At 43.6% G+C, this 19,602-nt stretch overlaps 1 protein-coding gene across 1 annotated transcript in view; it reads left to right on the forward strand.

The window, feature by feature from the left end:
• Positions 1–19,602, forward strand: part of MEGF10 (multiple EGF like domains 10) — a 171,714-nt gene that overhangs the window by 149,438 nt on the left and 2,674 nt on the right. The window contains exons 16-24 of the mRNA XM_029942159.1: positions 421–549; positions 2,523–2,651; positions 5,816–5,944; positions 8,112–8,240; positions 10,115–10,351; positions 11,670–11,797; positions 13,318–13,441; positions 18,286–18,330; positions 19,340–19,546. Of these exons, the coding sequence (XP_029798019.1) occupies positions 421–549; positions 2,523–2,651; positions 5,816–5,944; positions 8,112–8,240; positions 10,115–10,351; positions 11,670–11,797; positions 13,318–13,441; positions 18,286–18,330; positions 19,340–19,546 (1,257 nt within the window). The remainder of the gene's footprint in view (positions 1–420; positions 550–2,522; positions 2,652–5,815; positions 5,945–8,111; positions 8,241–10,114; positions 10,352–11,669; positions 11,798–13,317; positions 13,442–18,285; positions 18,331–19,339; positions 19,547–19,602) is intronic.

Genomic DNA, 19,602 nt, shown 5'->3' on the forward strand with positions numbered 1-19,602 from the left:
GGACCTGTTTTCAGCTCTCAGTTTCTGCAGAGATGACTAGGAGCCTTGGAAAAGCTGGCTTGCCGCTTCAGCAGAATCTCTCTATTCTCTGAGCTGTGCTGCTCCTCGGTTTTAATTGGAAACAGCCTCCCATGAAAAATCAATATAAGGAAGGGTTTGGACTTCCTGAGCGAGAAGCCATGAAGTCAGATTTCTAGAAATGCGATGATGTCTCCTGGTTCGTGATGCCTTAATGAGAATTTTTGGCTTCATGTGTTTCGAAAAATGAGTCCATTCAAGAGGCGAGGTGCTGCTGGGTGGAGGCAGCTACTAAATGCGCAGCTGGGTTGATGGCTTTCAAAGGTGTTTTCTGTCCCAAGACGCTAGAGTTCCGTGCGATGAGGTGTAATTGTGCGTCACTGACCTCTAGCTTGTTCACAGTGTGTCCCAGCGGCAGATTTGGGAAAAACTGTGCAGGAGTTTGTACCTGTACCAACAACGGGACCTGTAACCCTATCGACAGGTCTTGTCAGTGTTACCCGGGCTGGATTGGCAGTGACTGCTCTCAACGTGAGTCCCAACTAGGAACAGCCATTGATACTCATTGGTTCTCACATTCTTTAGAATTGATGTAAGAGTGTTTATATATTCAAGAAATAATATGTGAATAATTATAATATACATTATTTTAATTTTTAAATGGCTTTCCCCCCGTTAAGAGCTCAATGCAATGTTCCTATGTTAAATCCAAATAAGTTGGAAAAAACCAAAATGGGTGGTGTTTTGCTTATTTGCTTTTCAGTAACCTTTAATCTGTAAAATGAGGATATTGGATTCATAAAATCCATCCTAAGTTTAATTTCAGATCTTGAATGTCAGCTATTATTTTTCCCTTATTCTTGGGCAAAATATGGTGCACACAATTTCAGAAGGGTTTTTTCCTATTTTTTACTTACTTTAGACTTTAGTCTTTATTGGGCCATATTCCCTACTGGGTAACCAAAAATAAATTATAGATGGTCCTCCTTTATTTTCTTCCAAATTTATTAAGAAATAATTAACATGCATCACTGTATACTCTTAAGGTGCATGGCATAATGGTTTGATCTGTTTTTGTTTTGAAATTATCACCTGGTTCTGCTAACATCCATCTTGTGATGTAGATATAATGGTGGTCCTCATTTTAAGTTAGTTTATTCTTTAAATTTTTTAATGTTTATTTACTTTTGAGAGAGAGAGAGCAAGTTGGGGAGGGACAGAGAGAGAGAGGGAGACCCACAATCCAAAGCAGGCTGTCAGCCCTGAGCTGTCCGCACAGAGCCTGACACAGAGCTTGAACCCACAGACCATGAGATCAGGACTTGAGCCGAAGTTGGATGCTTAACCGAATGAGCCCTCCAGGAGCCCCAAAGCTTATTTATTCTTGAAGCATTAGTATAAATGAAAAGTTTTTTGTATATTTTTTGCTTGTTTTTGCTAAATCAAATAAGTTTACCCCATAATACACATTATTTCACAGATACTTTCTCTGAAGCTCTTATTGCTCTTAAAAGGGCAGTGACCCTCCAGTGATTTCCTTTTATTATTCTTTGCTTCCTCCCATTAAGAGTTTTCATGAATAAGCCAATTCTTACCTATAATTTAAAACTTAAAATTTGAACAAGTCTCTAGTGACAACTCTGGGGCAGAGTGACAGGTGTATGAGTTACGTGACACCAGACCCCTTAGATTTCCTTGAGTCCTGTCATTTTGCCCATCTTATCTCTGCTTAAATGTCTTCTCCTCAGGGAAGCCTTCCCTGAAGGAGCAGGCCTGGTCATCCCTGTCCACCATTGCCCTGTTTAATTTTTTCTCATAGTACTTATTGACATTGTTTTTTTATTTGGCTGGGTGGTGGGTTGGTGGGTTTGCCTGCCTGCCTCCCTTCCTAAAATACAGTAAAACCTTGGATTGCAGGTAACTTGTTCTCCACCTATTCTGCAAGATGAGCAGACATTTCTAATAAATTTTTAACTTGATAAATGAGAATATCTTGCAATTAGAGTAGTACGTGATGCCAAACGTCACATGATCACAACGGAGCCAATGATTCTTGAAATGCACTTTGATATACAGGTGCTTTGGATTACAAGCATGTTTCTGGAATGAATTATGCTTTGCAAACCAAGGTTATACTGTATAAGGTTTCAGAGGGTGGTCTGGACCTTGTCTGGTCCTCTGCTATCTCTTCTGTGTCTAGAACAGTGCCAGGCACATAGGAGCTCAATATGCGTTTGTTAGGTAAACAAATCTATAATCTGGAGATGATTTTTGTGCTGCCCACCTCACTCTGCACTCTGCCCACGAATACAGTGGCAGTAATGATGGTTGCTATTGCAGTCAGCATTGCCATCTGGTATCAGACTGGGAGCACCACACTGTCTTAGTCCTGATGCACGCTGCTAACCTCCCATACGCAAGGAGTGGGCAGGAGGACGAGTTCCCTCTGCCGGGTGCTGGTCTCCGGGCTGTAACAGAACTCTCCATGCGTGCTCTGGTTTCAGCTTGTCCACCTGCCCACTGGGGCCCGAACTGCATCCACACGTGCAACTGTCACAACGGGGCCTTCTGCAGCGCCTATGATGGGGAATGTAAATGCACTCCTGGCTGGACAGGGCTGTACTGCACTCAGAGTAAGTGACAAGCCTTCCGAGGCTCACCAAGGGGAGCCACACCCAAGGGGGACCAGGCCTCGCCCTTTGCATGCACAAGCTGAGCTCACCCAGGGTTCCTGGCATTGGAGTGTTGCTTTAACTCCCCGGTGACCACTAGATGTCTAACTGTCTCTCTGTGGTTATGAGCCGTCACATTCCGAGTTTTCTGTCTGTATGTCAGAGCAGGACACTGAGGTGGAGCAGTGCTGTGTGTGACGGTATGCAGTTTCTTTCCTTCCTCTCCTTTGACCAGACCCTTGTTAAATGCACCAAACTCCCTATCATTTATATATACATGTATCTGTGTACAGACATATATACACATTTTTGTTGCATGTAATTCCTTTTTTTAAATGTTTTTATTTATTTTTGAGAGAGAGAGAGTGTGTGTGAGTGGGGTGGGGCAGAGAGAGAGGGGTGGAGGATCCAATGTGGGCTCCGTGCTGACAGCAGAGAGCCCTACGTGGGGCTTGAATCCACAGTCCGTGAGATCGTGACCTGAGCCAAAGTCACACACTTAACCGATTGAACCACCCAGGCGCCCCTGTGATCCCTTTTACATGAAGATCAAGAATAAACAAATTGATGTGTTAGGATAATTGGTTGGGAAGGTGCATGGAAGGTGATGAAAACGTTCTGTCTAATTGTTCAGATTGGGGTGGTGATTACATGGATACACACCCTGTCATTTATTCCAACAGCACAAAGGTTGGGATAAGTGACTGTGGCTAGAAAGGCGGTGAAGATCACAAGCCTCACCCCCCGAGGTCACGAGTGCTCTTGGAGAAGAGTGCGTTCATGGTTCTCAAACTCCAGTGAGCGTCAGAGTGACCCAGGTGGCACGATAAACACAGACTGCTGGCCTGGCCCCCAGTCTGACTCACTGCGTCTGGGGTGGGACCTGCGAATTCACACTGTGGACAGCTTTCCACATGGGGACGCCAGCCTGGGATCATGCTTTAAGAACCACTCACTCTGTTTTCCATTTTATATCCCATAATGTCCCAACCATTTCTTCTTCTGTGAGGTTTTTACCATCAGAGCATATAATGTGCAAAGTTGTCCACAGCTCAGTACTGTCAGGGAAAAAAGACACTTCTCTACCCTCTTGCCTTCAAATGAGTGAAGGAGACAGCGTAGGAAAGCACGAATGATGGCTATCACTAATCATTTATCATTGTTTTAAGGTTATTTGTTTATTTTGAGAAAGAGACAACACAAGCAGGGGAAGGACAGAAAGAGAGGGAGAGAGAGAGAATACCACGCAGCTCCATGCCGAGCCCAGCACAAGGTTTGATCCCATGACTGAGATCATGACTTGAGCCGAAATCGAGAGTTAAACACTTGACCGACTGAGCCCCTCACGTACCCCAATAATATGTAATTTTATTCTTTTTTAATCTTAATATGTAATTTTAAATCCTAGAAATGAGCTGAGAAAGGAAAGTAGGTCAGAAATTAGGCAATTCTTGGGGTTCCTGGCCAGCTCAGTCATTAATTAAAGCATGCGACTCTTGATATCAGAGTCTTAAGGTCAAGCCCAATGTTGGATGTAGAGATCACTTACAAATAAAATCTTAAAAAAAAATTAGGCAGGCGCCTGGGTGGCTCGGTCAGTTAAGAATTCGTCTTCAGCTCAGCTCATGATCTTGTAGTTCGTGAGTTTGAGCCCTGTGTCTGGGCTCTGTGCTAACTGAGAGCCTGGAGGCTACTTTGGATTCTGGGTCTCCCTCTCTCTCTGCCCCTTCCCTACTTTCTCTCTCTCTCAACAATAAATAAACATTAAAAATTTTTAATAAAAAAATTGGGCAACTCTTGTTTAACACAAATTAGAAAACCTAGAGGACAGGCTGAGCAAGTATCTTGAAGCTTTCTGGAAGCGAGTCTAGACCTTGAGCCATTATTCAAAAGGGAGCAATGGCAAGTAGAGAGTTTGTCTCGGACATGTTCTGCCAAGATTGTATATAGAAAGTTTTTGAGCTCCTTAGAGAAAATTACTTATACATTACTATTGATTACTTTAAAATTAGGGTCTTCTTTAATCAGAGGACCCTTTTAAATGGACATAGCACAAGAAAGTGGGAAGAACATGGGGTCTGGAGCCAGACATGCCTGCATTTGCCTCATGGTCCTGTCAGCCTGCCATCTGCCAGCTCTGTGACTTAGGGTGCTGGGGGCTGAGCTCCCAGCTATAGGTGGGTGTACCCATCCCAGAGTTTCTGACGGTAAAGATCCAATGAGAGGACGAAGAGAAAGCACCTGGCATCGATTAGGTGCTAAAAAAAATACGTGGCATTGGCAGTTGTCATTGCATGTTGGTATCTGTGCTCTGCCTCTGTTTCTTGGAAGTTGAACTTTTGTCCAATCCTCTGTTAGAAAAAGAGAAAATAAAAATCCACATGGGATACTTAGAAATAGCCATACACGCAGCCTGTATTGAACTTTTCCTTATGCCAGAGAGTCCACACCCTCCCAGGGCAGCTGCTGGCCCAGCACAGCCCACAGGGCTTGTGCATGTCCTCAGCTAAGAGGTCTGGGTCTGGAAAATTGTACAGCAGTGTTAGGTTTATTGCTTTTTTTTTTTCTTTTTAACAAAGCACCTATGAAGTGGAGTGTTGTGTTTTGCTTTTGAGTTTAGCCTTCGACTACACATCTTTGGTGACGGAGATGTTAATCTAAGTTAGTGACAGGGGGACAAGGCTAGTTGCAGACTTAGAGACATTCTGTGCTACAAGTAAAAGCATATGGGTAATTTTAATATATAATACTCATTTCAGTCCATGGCATTTGAGTCCAGGAGACTCGTAGTTCGGTGAAAGAGTGCAAGGAAATGCCCCCATACTTGCGCGGGGTTGATGGCATGCTTTGTTAGAAGACACTAGTCTTGTCTCCAGGAGCACCAGTCATGGTGAAGCCGGCAGGGCTGGAAACACTCTGCCTCCCGCTCATGAATTAGGACCTCCTTGCAAGAGCCCCATCTGGGGACTTTAAAGAAGCCTTTGTGACAAGCTGAGATCCACGTTACTGTCTTTATTAGCTCTCCAGCGGCTAAGCATCCTTCAGGTTTAAGCACAAACAGTGGGAAACAAGAGCTACATTTTTCCTCGCAGTCTCCTGACTCTGCTGTCCTTCCTCCTGCACAGGATGTCCTCTGGGGTTCTACGGAAAGGACTGTGCGTTGATATGCCAGTGTCAGAATGGAGCTGACTGTGACCACATCTCCGGGCAGTGTACGTGCCGCACTGGGTTCATGGGGAAGCACTGTGAACAGAGTAAGTATGGGAGTGTGACATGTCTAGGTGGTATTTTTCCCTAGAGTCTGTTTTCCTATTTCCGTGAACACATTAAGGCAGGACCTGCAGCTTTTCAGTTGTTTGAACTGGTGGCTGGTCACTTACCAGCACTGTTCACCATAACCCTCCCAGAGACCTGGCCACCTTGGGGTCCTTGCTGGCTCTTTTCCTCTGAACTTCTTCTGGGTAAGTAATCAGTGCTCTGGGTGGGGGGGGGGGGTGGCCTCAAGGAGGAAGACAGAAGTCAAATTTTCCATCTGTTCACCCTGGCTTTCTCTAACTCCGCTGCTTATTTTTGGAACATGGCTGCCCAAGGGCTTTACGAGCCAGTCAGGTTTTCTTTCTGGCAGAGGCGGAGCCCGGGTCACACCCTGGAGGGCAGTGGGTTCTCTGGGGCCAGGCTGAGTGCACAAAGGGCAGGTGGGCTCCCAGCGCCCCATCCCTCAGTGGCTGTGGAGTGAGGTCCATGCAAACGTGGCCCCCTTCCGACAACCTTTGCTAGATAGTACTTTTCTCCTGTTTCCTCCAGGAAATGCGCATCTCAGGCTTTACAGCCTTCAAGACAATACGCTGTCTTTGAATTTTTTGTTGTAAAAATCCCATTCCAGAAGAATGTGCTCTGTTGGAATTAAGCAGCCTTGTTTTGCCATTTCCGCCCCTATGGCTATGCGTCTGCAGGGTTATAAGAAAATTAGTTTTAGACTGAGTGTTTCAAAATAGTCTATTGTTCCTTTCCTCTGTGACTTTCATTCAATATTCAGGATGAATAAATAGTGTCTTAGAGCTGTATGAGGCTCACTCTTCTATAGAGATGACAGGAAAGGGGCAGGAGCGTTCTTGCTTACCAGAGAGGGCGCTCTTGGCAAGGACGCTGCAAAGATGACAGGGCTGTGGGAGCATGGGGGCCAGGAAAGGTGGATCCACATGACAGGGCTTGGCAATAAACCGTCACCTTCCCTACACCCCCGAAGCACCTCACAGCGCCCCTGGGATGGCCAGGGTGTCTCAGTCCTGTGTGCTAAATCCTTGAAATATTTTTGCATATCCTCCTATCTAGTAAATATAACAGGAGTGACCTCCAGGAATTAGCCAGGAAATAGACGGCCCAGTTTTAGTTTTTACTACAATTCATTTCATCCTGAAACATGTACTGAGTCAGTTTCCTATATACCCCTTGTATATGTAAATCGTGTTTGTGTATGTGTGTGTGTGTGTATATGTGTGTAAATGTCTAAACATATGTGCACATACACAGAATCAGAACAGGCTCTAAACTGACTTTCACTTGAATACCAGACCGGTTATGGTCTTATTAAATAAAGGCTGCCTAAGTGCTTCCGTGATTACTTTGAACATCAAATTAAAATATCCCTATTTTTGGAAACCTTCTCCTGATGCTCATTTGTAAACAGAAACGCTGTGACAGAGAATTCCAATAATAATAGTACATTGCCCCCTGCTGCTCACTTTACAAAAAACATCAGTATTTGGTGATGATTTTTAGACTCCACATGCCTCTACTCTTCTTGAAATTCATACCCAACTCTTATGAAGACTGCATCATAAAAATCGCACTATTTTAGTCTCTCAGGCTCCAACCTGCACATCCAAATTTCACACCATTCTATGGCAAATTAAGTTCTTACCTAGAAAATTAATAAAACTTGCTCTTCCCTTGTCCCTGTTCCCAGCTAATCCAAGTCAGAATGTGCCTTTTGGAAGATCCCTGAGGCTTCAGTAAAATGCTCGTGTTCTCTTGGATGCATCTCTTGGTTATACTCTTCAGTCGTTTGTGTCACAGTTTTGCCTGGTGGGGTCATCTCAGATTGCCTTTGCTGATCACCTTCATGAGTTCCATTGGGTTCTACAGACTCTCAATTTACCCACCAGGGAAGTGGGTGCATAGAAGCTGCAGGACTCAGGAGCTGTGGCAAGGAGTTCAGTCTCTGGCCTTGTGCCACATGGCCCTTATTCCGCTGAGGCAGAGAATTCTGGCCAGCTCTAGGGCTTCCTGGGGGGTTCTACCTGCATAAGGATCCCCTGGAAGGGCTCCCCTTTAGATACACAGGATCATATAGTAAGAGACAGCCTTGCTCCTGATTCCCAAGGCTGGAAAGCTTACATTGGACTTTCATCTCCTTCTCAGAGTGCCCTGCAGGAACGTATGGCTATGGCTGCCGCCAGATATGTGACTGCCTAAACAACTCCACCTGCGACCATATCACTGGGACCTGCTACTGCAGCCCAGGCTGGAAGGGGGCACGGTGTGATCAAGGTAAGCATACTAGTAAACGATCCTACTGCCTCAGATTGTGTAGCCACCACCTACCAAGCAACAGTAAGCATTTGCACCTTCCCTGCAAGGTATAGCTGGTTGTTTAGTTGCCAGATGGGTGCCTTATTGTTGCTGTCCTACGGGTGAGGAAGGTAAAGCTCAGAGAGGCTGAGTAATTTGCCAAGCGTGATGTAGCTAATATGTAATACATGGCTATGTGTATATGTATGTCAGGGCTTAGGTGCCGGGTTTGTCTGATTCCAAAACTCATGCACTTCCCACCGTGCCTATGAATGTTTTTATAGATTTAACTGTGATATAACTTTATTGAGATATAACTAACCTATAAAAAGCAATGCATGTATACCATTATACTATGTATATATACACACATACACGTATATGCATACATGTACAAGACATATGTACACCATAAAGTATATAACCTGATACAATCTGATAAACATCTGTGCCCGTGAAACCGCAACCACAATGAAGATCATGAATACATCCATCCCCCGTGATGTCACCTCATGCCCTTCTCTGCCACCACTGCCCTCGGGGCCCCTCGGCAGCCACGCATCTGATCTCTGTAACTACAGATGTGTTTGCACCGCTTAGGATTTCGTGTAAATAGAACCACACTCTACCCTCTTTTGCCTGCTTTTGTTTCCTCAGCATAATGATTCTGAGATTGAACTATGCTGTTGTATGAATCCACACTTCAGTTCTTTTTATTGCTGAACAGTATCCCTCGTGGATATATCATCATTTGTTGACTGATTCACCTATAGATGGACATTTGGATTGTTTCCAGTTTTTGCTATGATAGATAAAGCTATTATGAACAATAGTGTATCAAGTCTCTGCATGGATATATATTTCCCTTTCTCGTAGGTAAATTTATAGTAGTTATCCTTAGAAGGAAAATTATTCTTAGAAATGTTGAGGATAGGGGTGCCTATGTGGTTCATTTGGTTAAGCATCTGACTCTTGATTTTGGCTCAGGTCATGATTTCACAGTTCATGAGATCGAGCCCCGCAATGGGCTTCATGCTGGGTGGGGATTCTGCTTAAGATTCTCTCTTTCCCTCTGCCTTTGCCCCTCTCCCCTGCTTATACACACTTGTGTGTGTAGGGAGGGGTGCGCACCTGTACACGCACTGTCAAAAAGACAAAAAAAAAAGAGAGAGAGAGAGAGAGAGAAACACTGGGATGCCTGGGTGGCTCAGGTGATTAAGTGACTTTGGCTCAGGTCTTGATCTTGTGGTTCGTGGGTTCAAGCCCAGCATCAGGCACTGTGCTGACAGCAACCTAGAGCCTGCTTCAGATTCCCTCTCTGTCCCTTCCTGTCTTGTTCTCTGTCTCTGTCTCTCTCAAAACTGAATAAACATTTAAAAAAAAAGCAATGCTGAGGATAGACATAGACATAAAATTAAGTTAGGCAGTTGAGACATGTAGGAGTTAGCCCTTCATAAGCTTCCTACTACATAATAAATAAAGCCTGGTATAAAACACATAAACCATTACCACCAGTGAATTCCTGCTTAAGTCTAAGCATTTAATCTGAAGTGTGTGGGAAACTCCCAAACCCTCCTGTGGAGTCTTAGGGTTCAGGAAATCCCGTCTCATTTTTGAGGCTTAGCGCAGCCTTTTTCTGCACACAGACAAGCCAACAGCATCTGCAAATGAAGAATGTTTGTGTTTCCTTCCTGCTGTTTCCAAAAGTTTCTGAAATAACATTTCACGAACTGAAAACACCCAGCCATTGGCACAGGGGGGTGGGGGGTGGGGGGACAATTTTATAAGTAGAGTGCGAACATTTATCCGGCACGTTGTCGTCTTACTCAGAGCTCTTCTTTTCCTCCGGCCAGCCGGTGTCATAATCGTCGGCAATCTGAACAGCTTGAGCAGGACCAGCACAGCTCTCCCCGCCGACTCCTACCAGATCGGGGCCATCGTGGGCATCATCATTCTGGTCCTGGTGGTTCTCTTCCTCCTGGCGCTGTTCGTTATCTATAGACAGAAGCAGAAGGGAAAGGAATCGAGCATGCCAGCAGTCACCTACACCCCTGCTCTGAGGGTCATGAACGCAGACTATGCCATTTCAGGTGAGACTGGTCCCTGGAGCCGTCCTACTCCTTGGAAAGTAGGGTTTCATCTTGGTTCTTTGAAACTGGGTGTTGGGCTGATTCTGTTTCTAATCTAAGTCTGTAACATTTCTTTAAAAGATTGTTGAGGAGCCCTTGGAATACCTGCATGTAGACTGAAGTTGGGGGTCGTAGGACATGTTCAACACCATATTGTTACAGATGTGTTTTATGTGTCGACAATAGCAAAATGATCACTGTTGTGTTCTAGGAGGGTTTTGAAATTGAATTTGTTATGAGGTTGCTTTGAATTTTGATAATATTTATTTATTTTTGAGAGAGAGAGTTAGAGTGCAATCAGGGAATGGGCAGAGAGAGAGGGAGACACAGAATCTGAAGCTGTCAGTGTATAGCCTGGTGTGGGGCTCATACTCACGAACCACAAGATCATGACCTGAGCCAAAGTTGGACACTTAACCAACTGAACCACCCAGGCCCACTTGAGGTTGCTTTAGTCTTAGGGAATTTCAGCCTGGTGGGAGCTTTACTAGGCATCTAAGTTTTTGTCACATGTCAGGGATAGGAAGTAGAGAGAAGGTGCCCATAATTTTGGCAAAGCCATGAAGCAGGTCAGGTATACTGAACAGGTCTTCTGTCTCGGCCTTGAGTTCCTAACACGGTACCTTCTATTCTGTCCTGGGCCCAGACAAATCATTAACTGCATAGCAACCAAGTTCTATAAGAAACAGTTTTGTGGTATTGGCAAGAACCAGTCTTTCATTAATAAAACTCTTTAGAATCTTTCTGTCACACGTCCCCATAAAGGTAGATTTTTTAAGTGACCCACCCATTTATCAGAAGTAACAACATGAACTTGAACACTTAAATATTTATTATTTTGGGCAATAATTGCATGGCTTCAGGTGGGTTACAGGTTTATAAATACACTGATTCTGGGGGGGAATACACAAAGCAGCTGATTTACCCAATAGTGCATTTCTAGCACAGGATATTATGACAAGAGCTTAACTGTCTTAAAAAAAAAAAAAGAGGAAAGTTACAGTGGAAGTAGTTTCAAAGCAATGGCTTCCCAGGTACATAAGCCTCAAAGCAAAGAGGACTTGTCTGAGGACATGTGCACACTTTTTCGGGAGGCAGGTCGGAAGGCAGACACCTGCTGCTTCTAGAAGCTTTGCTGAGTATGCGGGGCTGGAGGGGATTCTGCCCAGCCTGTGATTTGGAAGTAGTACCAACACTCATTCTTGTTATTTTGCTTCCCTTTTATCCACACAGATTTAGGAAAGCCTGTCGCCTTAACCATTTCCTTCTTTTCTTACAGAAACCCTTCCCCACAGCAACGGTGGAAATGCTAATAGTCATTACTTCACCAACCCAAGCTACCACACACTTACCCAGTGTGCCACGTCCCCGCACGTCAACAACAGAGACAGGATGAGCATTGCGAAGGTGAGAGGAAATGGCCGAAGTGGGGCGGCGGAGGAGGGGAGAGGCAAGGAACAGGTTTGCCAGACGTGGTTCTAGGTACTTGATGTTTCTTATCTCGTTGGTTCCTCCCATCAGTCTTGTGGATGCGTATTAGAATCTCAAGTGTACTGGTAAAAAACACAAGCAATGGGAAATTTAAGTCACTTCAAAACACAGGTCCCTAGTCAGGGAGGCAGCTGTAGGGCGAGTCATGGTCCTCGGTCTCCTTCTCTCCAATTTGCATTGTTTCCATTGCACCTTTTTCAAAAAACGTTTCTAATATTGCGTGAGGCTGTACAAGGATGTCTCAGAGCAGACCTTAGCAGACTCCATCCTGTGTTTTTGCTTTTGTCTTTTCTGCCCACCTGTCCTCTGGTGCCCTTTGGGGGCCACCTGCATTTTCCTAACAAAAACAACTAGATGCATTTATTTGGGTTTGGCCACATGAAATTGCTTTTTTTGTAGGTCACAAATGATCAAATAGAAACTATGTACCAAGCATGTCTCATCATTTTCCAAACATAAATTCATTTAATTTTCATTCGAATCCTATGAATCAAGAGTGATTGTGATCCTCACTTTATATAGACACACAGAGAGGTTGGACACCCAGGCTACTCCTCCCAGATCACTCACCTCAACCCCTGTTTCTTTTAGATTGCTCTGAAATCCCAAACGTTTCTTTCTTCCAGGGTCCCCAAATTATATATCCAGCCTCCATTGTTTTTTTTAAAAAAATATTTATTTATTTATTTATTTACTTATTGAGAGAGCAGGGGAGAGGCAGAGAGAGAGAAAAGGAGAGAGAGAATTCCAAGCAGGATACATGCTGTCAGCACAGAGCCTGTCACAGGGCTTGATCTCACAAACTGTGAAATGATGATGCAAGCCCAAATCAGGAGTTGAATGTTTAACGGACTGAGCCACCCAGGTGCCCCTCCAATCTCAACTGTCTGATTCCAGCTCTCTGTTAGAAGAAAACCAACGTAGCTAACTTAACTCTGTTGCAATTAAATTAATACAGCTCGCTTTTAATTATAGTGCCTAATAGTCATATAGCGCTTCATATTCCTGGGAGACTTCCACGTTCATCATTCTGTTTGTTCTCCTACATTTTCAGGGAAGGAGGCAAAGTACATAATCGTATCCTCATGTTTATAGCTAAGAAAACTGCTCAGAGTCGCTGGTGACTCCTAACAAAATCATGCAGTGTTTGATGGGAGAATTCAAACCAAGAATTTAGTGTTTTCAACTCAAAGTGCTGTATACGTTAACACAAATAAAGTCTAACGGGCAGAGTAACTAAATGAAATAAAGGATTTGAGGGTGTACGGGGGTATAGTTGGGGCCAAGGGACACGTACCCCTGCTGCCCTCCGCAGGGCCTCCTTGAAGAAGCAACCCTCAGTTCCTGCCGTGGACATGCTTTCCCAGATCAGTGACTCTGTGCTGGACCACATTGTATTCTCTTTTGACATCTTTCATGATTTGTGTTTCAAACAGTCGAAGAACAATCAGCTGTTTGTGAATCTGAAAAATGTGAATCCCGGGAAGAGAGGCCCTGTGGCAGGCTTCACAGGAACGCTGCCGGCAGACTGGAAACATGGCGGCTGCCTCAACGAGCTTGGCAAGTTCTCCCCGTGTCCGTCCTCCACACGCCCCTTCAGTTTTTAGTCACCCCAGAGAGTCCCAGATTGATGATCTGCCAAAGCGATTTATTGAAAACATGCCTGAAGAAACAGAATGATAGAATGATACCAAATGCCTGTATGGGGCTGATTACTGTCCTAGGTGCTTTATTCACCCGACAAACATTCCCTCAGTTCCTGGGATGTGCAAGGAATTGATAAAAAGAGGCAAGACTCTCTGGCTGTGTGTAGCTCCCATTCTAACTCCACATATATTAACCTACATCATTTTGACTAGTACTCTGATAAGTATAAACTGTTATCATCACCATCATGTCCATGTTAGAGTTGAGAAACTGAGTCATCAAGAGGTTAAGTAACTTGAGAAAAGTCTCAAAGCCTATTAAATGGTGGAGCTGGGATTTGAGTTTTGTCAGGGTGGGACTAGGGTGTGTGTTCCTCTTTGTTCTCCTTCACTTTGGGGCACCCGTACTTGAGGACCCCTCCCTTTAGGTGAAGAAAGGAAGCTACCGACAGGAATACAGTAAGTCAGTGCTTCTCAAACGTTTTGGAATAGGACCCCTTCACACTCTTAAAAAAGCTATCAAGAACCCCAAAGAGCTTCTTTCAGTAGGGGTTATATCTTTTGATATTCACTATATTACAAATTAAAACTGAGACCATTTAAAACATTTATTGTTATAATAAATGTAATCTCATTTCATGATAAAACATTTTTATGAGAAAATAACTACATTTTCTAAAACAAAAACAAATTCGTGAGAAGAGGGGCACTGTTCTACATTTTTTACAAGTCTCTTTAGCATCTGGCTCAAGGAGGATAGATTCTCATATCTGTCTCTGCATTCAGTCGGTGGTGATCCCACACGTGGTGCCACTCTTGAAAAACCACTGTGCATTTTAGAGAGAACAGAAAAATAATGTCATTGTGCTATTATGACAGTAGTTTTGACCTCATGGTCCTCCTGGAAATGGGGTAGCGCTTCCTGGCTCACCCTTAAAGAGCTGCCATGGTACCCCAATGAGAGGGGAAGCCATTGTCCACGTGCTGTACCTTATTTTCATGGAAGTGCTTGCTGGTATCATAATGGGTGTGTGCACTGCCTCAGGTGATGAGCCCCTTCTTTTGTACTTATTTGATGGTGGGGCTCTCAAAAAACCCAGTTAAATTTGGATTTTAGAGAAGCAACAAATATTTTTGGTATCAGTATGTACCAAAAGTTACATGGAGCATACTTACCCTAAAAATTATTTGTTGTTTCTCTGAAATTCAAATGTAACTGTCCTACCTATGTTTTTATTTACTGAATCTGACATCACTCCTAGGTGGTCTTTTTCATGAGTCTTGTTTTATAGAGCAATGAACTGAACATCAAAGAGAGGTTAACTCCCTTATCATCCAAGATTTCATAGAGGCATGGGGTAAATCCAGGTCTCAAAGTTGGTCTTCCAACTACTCCTCCCCTCTTCTTTCTGTGAAGCCCTTCTATGTCAAACCACCTGAGTGGGATGTAGGAGCCAGTCCTTAAGGGCTGTGGAATCCCCTATTACTATCAAAATGCAAATGTTAAAGTAGGAAAATGAGTACATATTCTTTAGTTTTATTTATATTCTACAGGAACGTCATCAAGTAGCTGAGTATTTCTGAACACAGTCAAATTATTTATATACCAGATTCACACTATACATATTGGTCAAATATTTTAACATCAGAGAGATTTTTTTATAATTTTTTGGTAATGTTTATTTTTGAGAGAGAAAGAGAGACAGACAGAGTGTGAGTGGGGGAGGGACAGAGAGAGAGGGAGATTCAGAATCCGAAGCAGGCTCCAGGTTCTGAGCTATGAGCCCAGGGCCCGAACCTACAAGCTATAAGATCATGACCTGAGCTGAAGTCAGACACTTAACCAACTGAGCCACCCAGGTGCCCCAAAATTGTTTTTTCAGTCTAAATTCCATTAGTAGTGTAGCTCAAAGAAATATATGAATTGGTATTTGTAAAGTACTACCTGGTAGTAGTGAGAAAAAAGTTCTCTTATTCCACCTTCACCTGCTTCCTGTGGTCCTGACTCTAGAGCACTGTCACTACAGCCATCACAGATAAACTGCTCCATCTATGGGACTGATTGTTAAGAATGTAAAATCTTCATTGGAAAGTCTACATCTCTTTCATGCATTCCTATTGGTGTTTAATGTCCTTTACAATTGTTGCACAGAACAAGTCTGCCCTTACAAAGAACCGGGTAAGCCATGCTATGGATCATAAAGTGTGTAGGTGATTTGAATGATGGAAAAGTTTTTGTGACGTTGTCTAAAGAGGCCTGAACCTACACAAAGGCCCTGAGATTGATTCCTGCTTCTGTTATATGGCGCTGAGCCAATCACCACCCCACCACAGCTGATCTGTTCATTGTGATGTAGGGATAGTGATCTTGTTGGGACTCCTTGAATGAATTAGATTGAGCATTTGAAAGCATCTATCCAGGGATTGGGACATGGAGGAGTTTCTGAAGAAACCTGACTGCTCCTTTGCTAAGACAGCACCCAGGGGGACCTGGCTGGTCTCACAGTGCCACTCTTGTTCCTTAATTTACTATCTACCTCATGATAGTAAATTCTGCTTCTCTCTTGAGCCCTTGATGGAACTCTAGCCATTGCATAGCAAACACCAAGATGGACATCTCATGAGACTTTGCTACAATTTGGAGACAGCTAGGTGAATCTGGCAGAGTAGCAAAGACACAGTTCCTTGATAGGAAACTCTCAGAGGCCACGGGTCCTCTCCATCTTCATGTGATCCCTTTAGAAAGTTTGGGAATTCCCCAAGACCACCCTTAGGATCAATGATTTGGCAGAGAGACTCACAGAACTCAATACAAGCTATTATACTCATGGTTACAGTTGATCACAGCCAAAGGATACAGATTAAAAAATTTTTTGTTTCTTTATTTATTTTTGAGAGACAGAGAGACAGCGCAAGCAGAGGAGGGTCAGAGAGACAGGGAGATACAGAATCTGAAGCAGGCTCCAGGCTCTGAGCTAGTCGTCAGCACAGAGCCTGATGCAGGGCTTGAACCCACAAACTGTGAGATCATGACCTGAACTGAAGCCAGACCCTTAACCAACTGAGCCACCCAGGTGCCCCAAAGGATACAGATTAAAATCAGCCAAGGTAAGAGACACAGTGGGCAGCATCAAAGAAAGTTCAAAGTCATAAACTTCCACTTGTCTTTCCCAGTAGAATCATGGAAAGTGCTAACTTTTCTTGGCTACAGTATATGACTATAAGCATTAAGTATTCCCAGCCAGGGAAGCTTACTTCAGCCTTGGTGTCTAGAGTTTTTATTAGAGTTTGATCAGGTCAACACAGCTGATCACCCATGTGGTTGACCTTTCATCCAGACCATCTGGAGATTAAGCTGATACCAAGTGGCCAACCCCCCCCCCCACACACCCATAAATGACTTTCTTAGACTATCTAGTGTAGCATTAGGCCTCAGATAAACAAAAACACTTTTACTGGGTGGGATATTACAAGGATGTAGAGATCACCTCCTAGGAACTAAGGGTGAAGGTCAGAGCCCGCTTTGGTTAGGTTAATTCACTGTTCATCCTTATCCTGCCTCCCTGTGTAACTGGGCACCTTTCCCACCAGCTGGCAGCTTGGCTTCACAACCCAGACCCAAGAGAAAGGAAAACAGTCTGAGAGAGGAAGATATTCCCAATTCCTGTCCCATGATGATTGATATTAGACACACCCTCTCCCTTTAGGGGATCCTCCCTTTTTCTCCACAAAAATGTGTCCCACGGGGCATCAGAATTTGAGTCTACTATCACTCCAAGGAGCACATGCACAGTGGCAGGGGGCCTCCTCCTTACCATTCCCCTACTTATGTGAAGGTTCATCACAAGCCATTACTTGATTTTCTATTTCTAATCTAAGTTTATAACATTTCTTTAAAAGATTATTGAGAAGCCTTTGGAATGCCTGCATGTAGACTGAAGCTGGGGGTCGTAGGGCAGGTTCAACACTACAGCCATTGAAACACCACTCATTTATATGGTGCCTCAGAATTTATGAGGCCTTTGCATATGCTCCAATTCACTAAATGATCACACCCACCATGTAAGGTTTGCAAGGCAGGTTTTGTTTTCTTCATTTGAGAGATTAGAAATTTGACACAGAGGGGCACCTGGGTGGCTCAGTCGGTTAAGCATCTGACTTCGGCTCAGGTCATGATCTCATGGTTTGTGGGTTCGAGCCCCGTGTCAGGTTCTGTGCTGACAGCTCAGAGTCTGGAGGCTGCTTCATATTCTGTGTCTCCCTTTCTCTCTGCCCCTCCCCTGCCCATGCTATCTCTCTGTCTCTCAAAAATAAATAAAACGTTAAAAAATTAAAAAAAAAGAAATTTGACACAGAGTCGAACGTCTTGCCCAAGTCACATGTGGACAAGTGATGAAATGCAAGTCCTTTGTCTCAGTTCTAGTTTTGGCTTTGTCCTTTCCATGGTACAACCTTGAATCAAGTATACTGATCCATCCATGCCTCATTCTCTACCTTTACTGATTAACCCTTCCCAAGTCACTATAAATGAGCAGGAGAATGATCAGAATGATACATAAATGTGTATGTATTTTAAATTCTCATCACTGAAGACACCAGACATGAGTGATCTGACACAGAGGCTTGGAAAGCAGCAGCTTGGTCATTCCCTGCAGTGGGGAGGTAGTAGGTGCTCAATCAGCCTACTCCATGACCTTGGAATATTAAATCTCTTGTTTCCAGATCTCACTGGGCATTTTCTTTTCTTCTTTACCACAGGAGCTTTTGGACTTGACAGAAGTTACATGGGAAAATCCTTGAAAGGTATGGTGTAAATTTAAGGAAGAAGTACCTTTCTCAAAATCAAAATTCTTTAAAAATTTATCTCAGAGACAAATAATTTGCTAAACAGGCAAAAGTGGCGGTTTAGAGAAAATGGAGAGTTGTTAGTGTGGTTAATTACTCCATCAAACAACACAAACACATTTGACTAAGATCAAAGGCGTGAGCATAGGGATGCCTGTATTGCTTAGTCACTTGAGCATCCGACTTTGGTTCAGGTCATGATCTCACGGTCCATGGATTCAGCCCCACACTGGGCTCTGTGCTGACAGCTCAGAGCCTGGAGTCTATTTCTGATTCTGTATCTCCCTCTCTCTCTCTGCCTCTCCCCTGCTTGGGCTCTGTCTCTCTCTGCCTCTCAAAAATAAATAAACATTTTTAAAAAAAAGCATGAGCATAGGTGGATCATGTTAGGGCATAAGTCTAGATGAACAAAGGCTTTTGTTTGCTGGGGAAACACTCATATTTCCTTGAAAGGATATATGACTTCTGGGCAGAGAAAAATGTAGAAAAGGAAACAGCCAGGAAAATAAGCACAGCTCTGCATGGTTACATGAATAACTTCATGTGTGCGGTCCTGAGGTTTTACGAGGAATCCCCATGTCACAGATGCCTCCCTCACCCTGATGACAGAACCTCCTTGTGCTCCCGGGGCTATCAGCAGTTGGCTTTTTCATTGAAACCTTTGGGAATTCAGAGACTATTAGTAAATTAAAATGGAATTAATTTTGAGTGTGAAAATCAAAATTAAATCAAATCCACAATGTTTACATTGATACTCACCTTAGAGGGGAGCTAATATTACTCTGAGCTGAGTCATTTTATAGCAGATTCTCTCCAAAATAAGTGACGAATGTATGGTATTATCAGCATATATATATTTATAGAAAACTAGCTACAAAGAAAAAGCAATAATCTTTCCAAGTAAATTATGGTGGGGGGGGGAAGATGTTGTCCATGATTTGCTTTTCTCCCCCATCTGTCTTCACAGATTTGGGAAAGAATTCTGAATATAATTCAAGTAACTGCTCCCTAAGCAGTTCTGAAAACCCATATGCCACTATTAAAGACCCACCTGTACTCATCCCCAAAAACTCAGAGTGTGGCTATGTGGAGATGAAGTCACCGGCACGGAGAGATTCCCCGTATGCAGAGATCAATAACTCAACATCAGCCAACAAGAATGTCTATGAAGTTGGTGAGTTCCCCTAATCAAAGAAAGAACCTCACATAAGAATTTTTTGAAACAATTTT

Source organism: Suricata suricatta, chromosome 6 (genome assembly GCF_006229205.1).
Source record: "Suricata suricatta isolate VVHF042 chromosome 6, meerkat_22Aug2017_6uvM2_HiC, whole genome shotgun sequence".
Taxonomy (NCBI): domain Eukaryota; kingdom Metazoa; phylum Chordata; class Mammalia; order Carnivora; family Herpestidae; genus Suricata; species Suricata suricatta.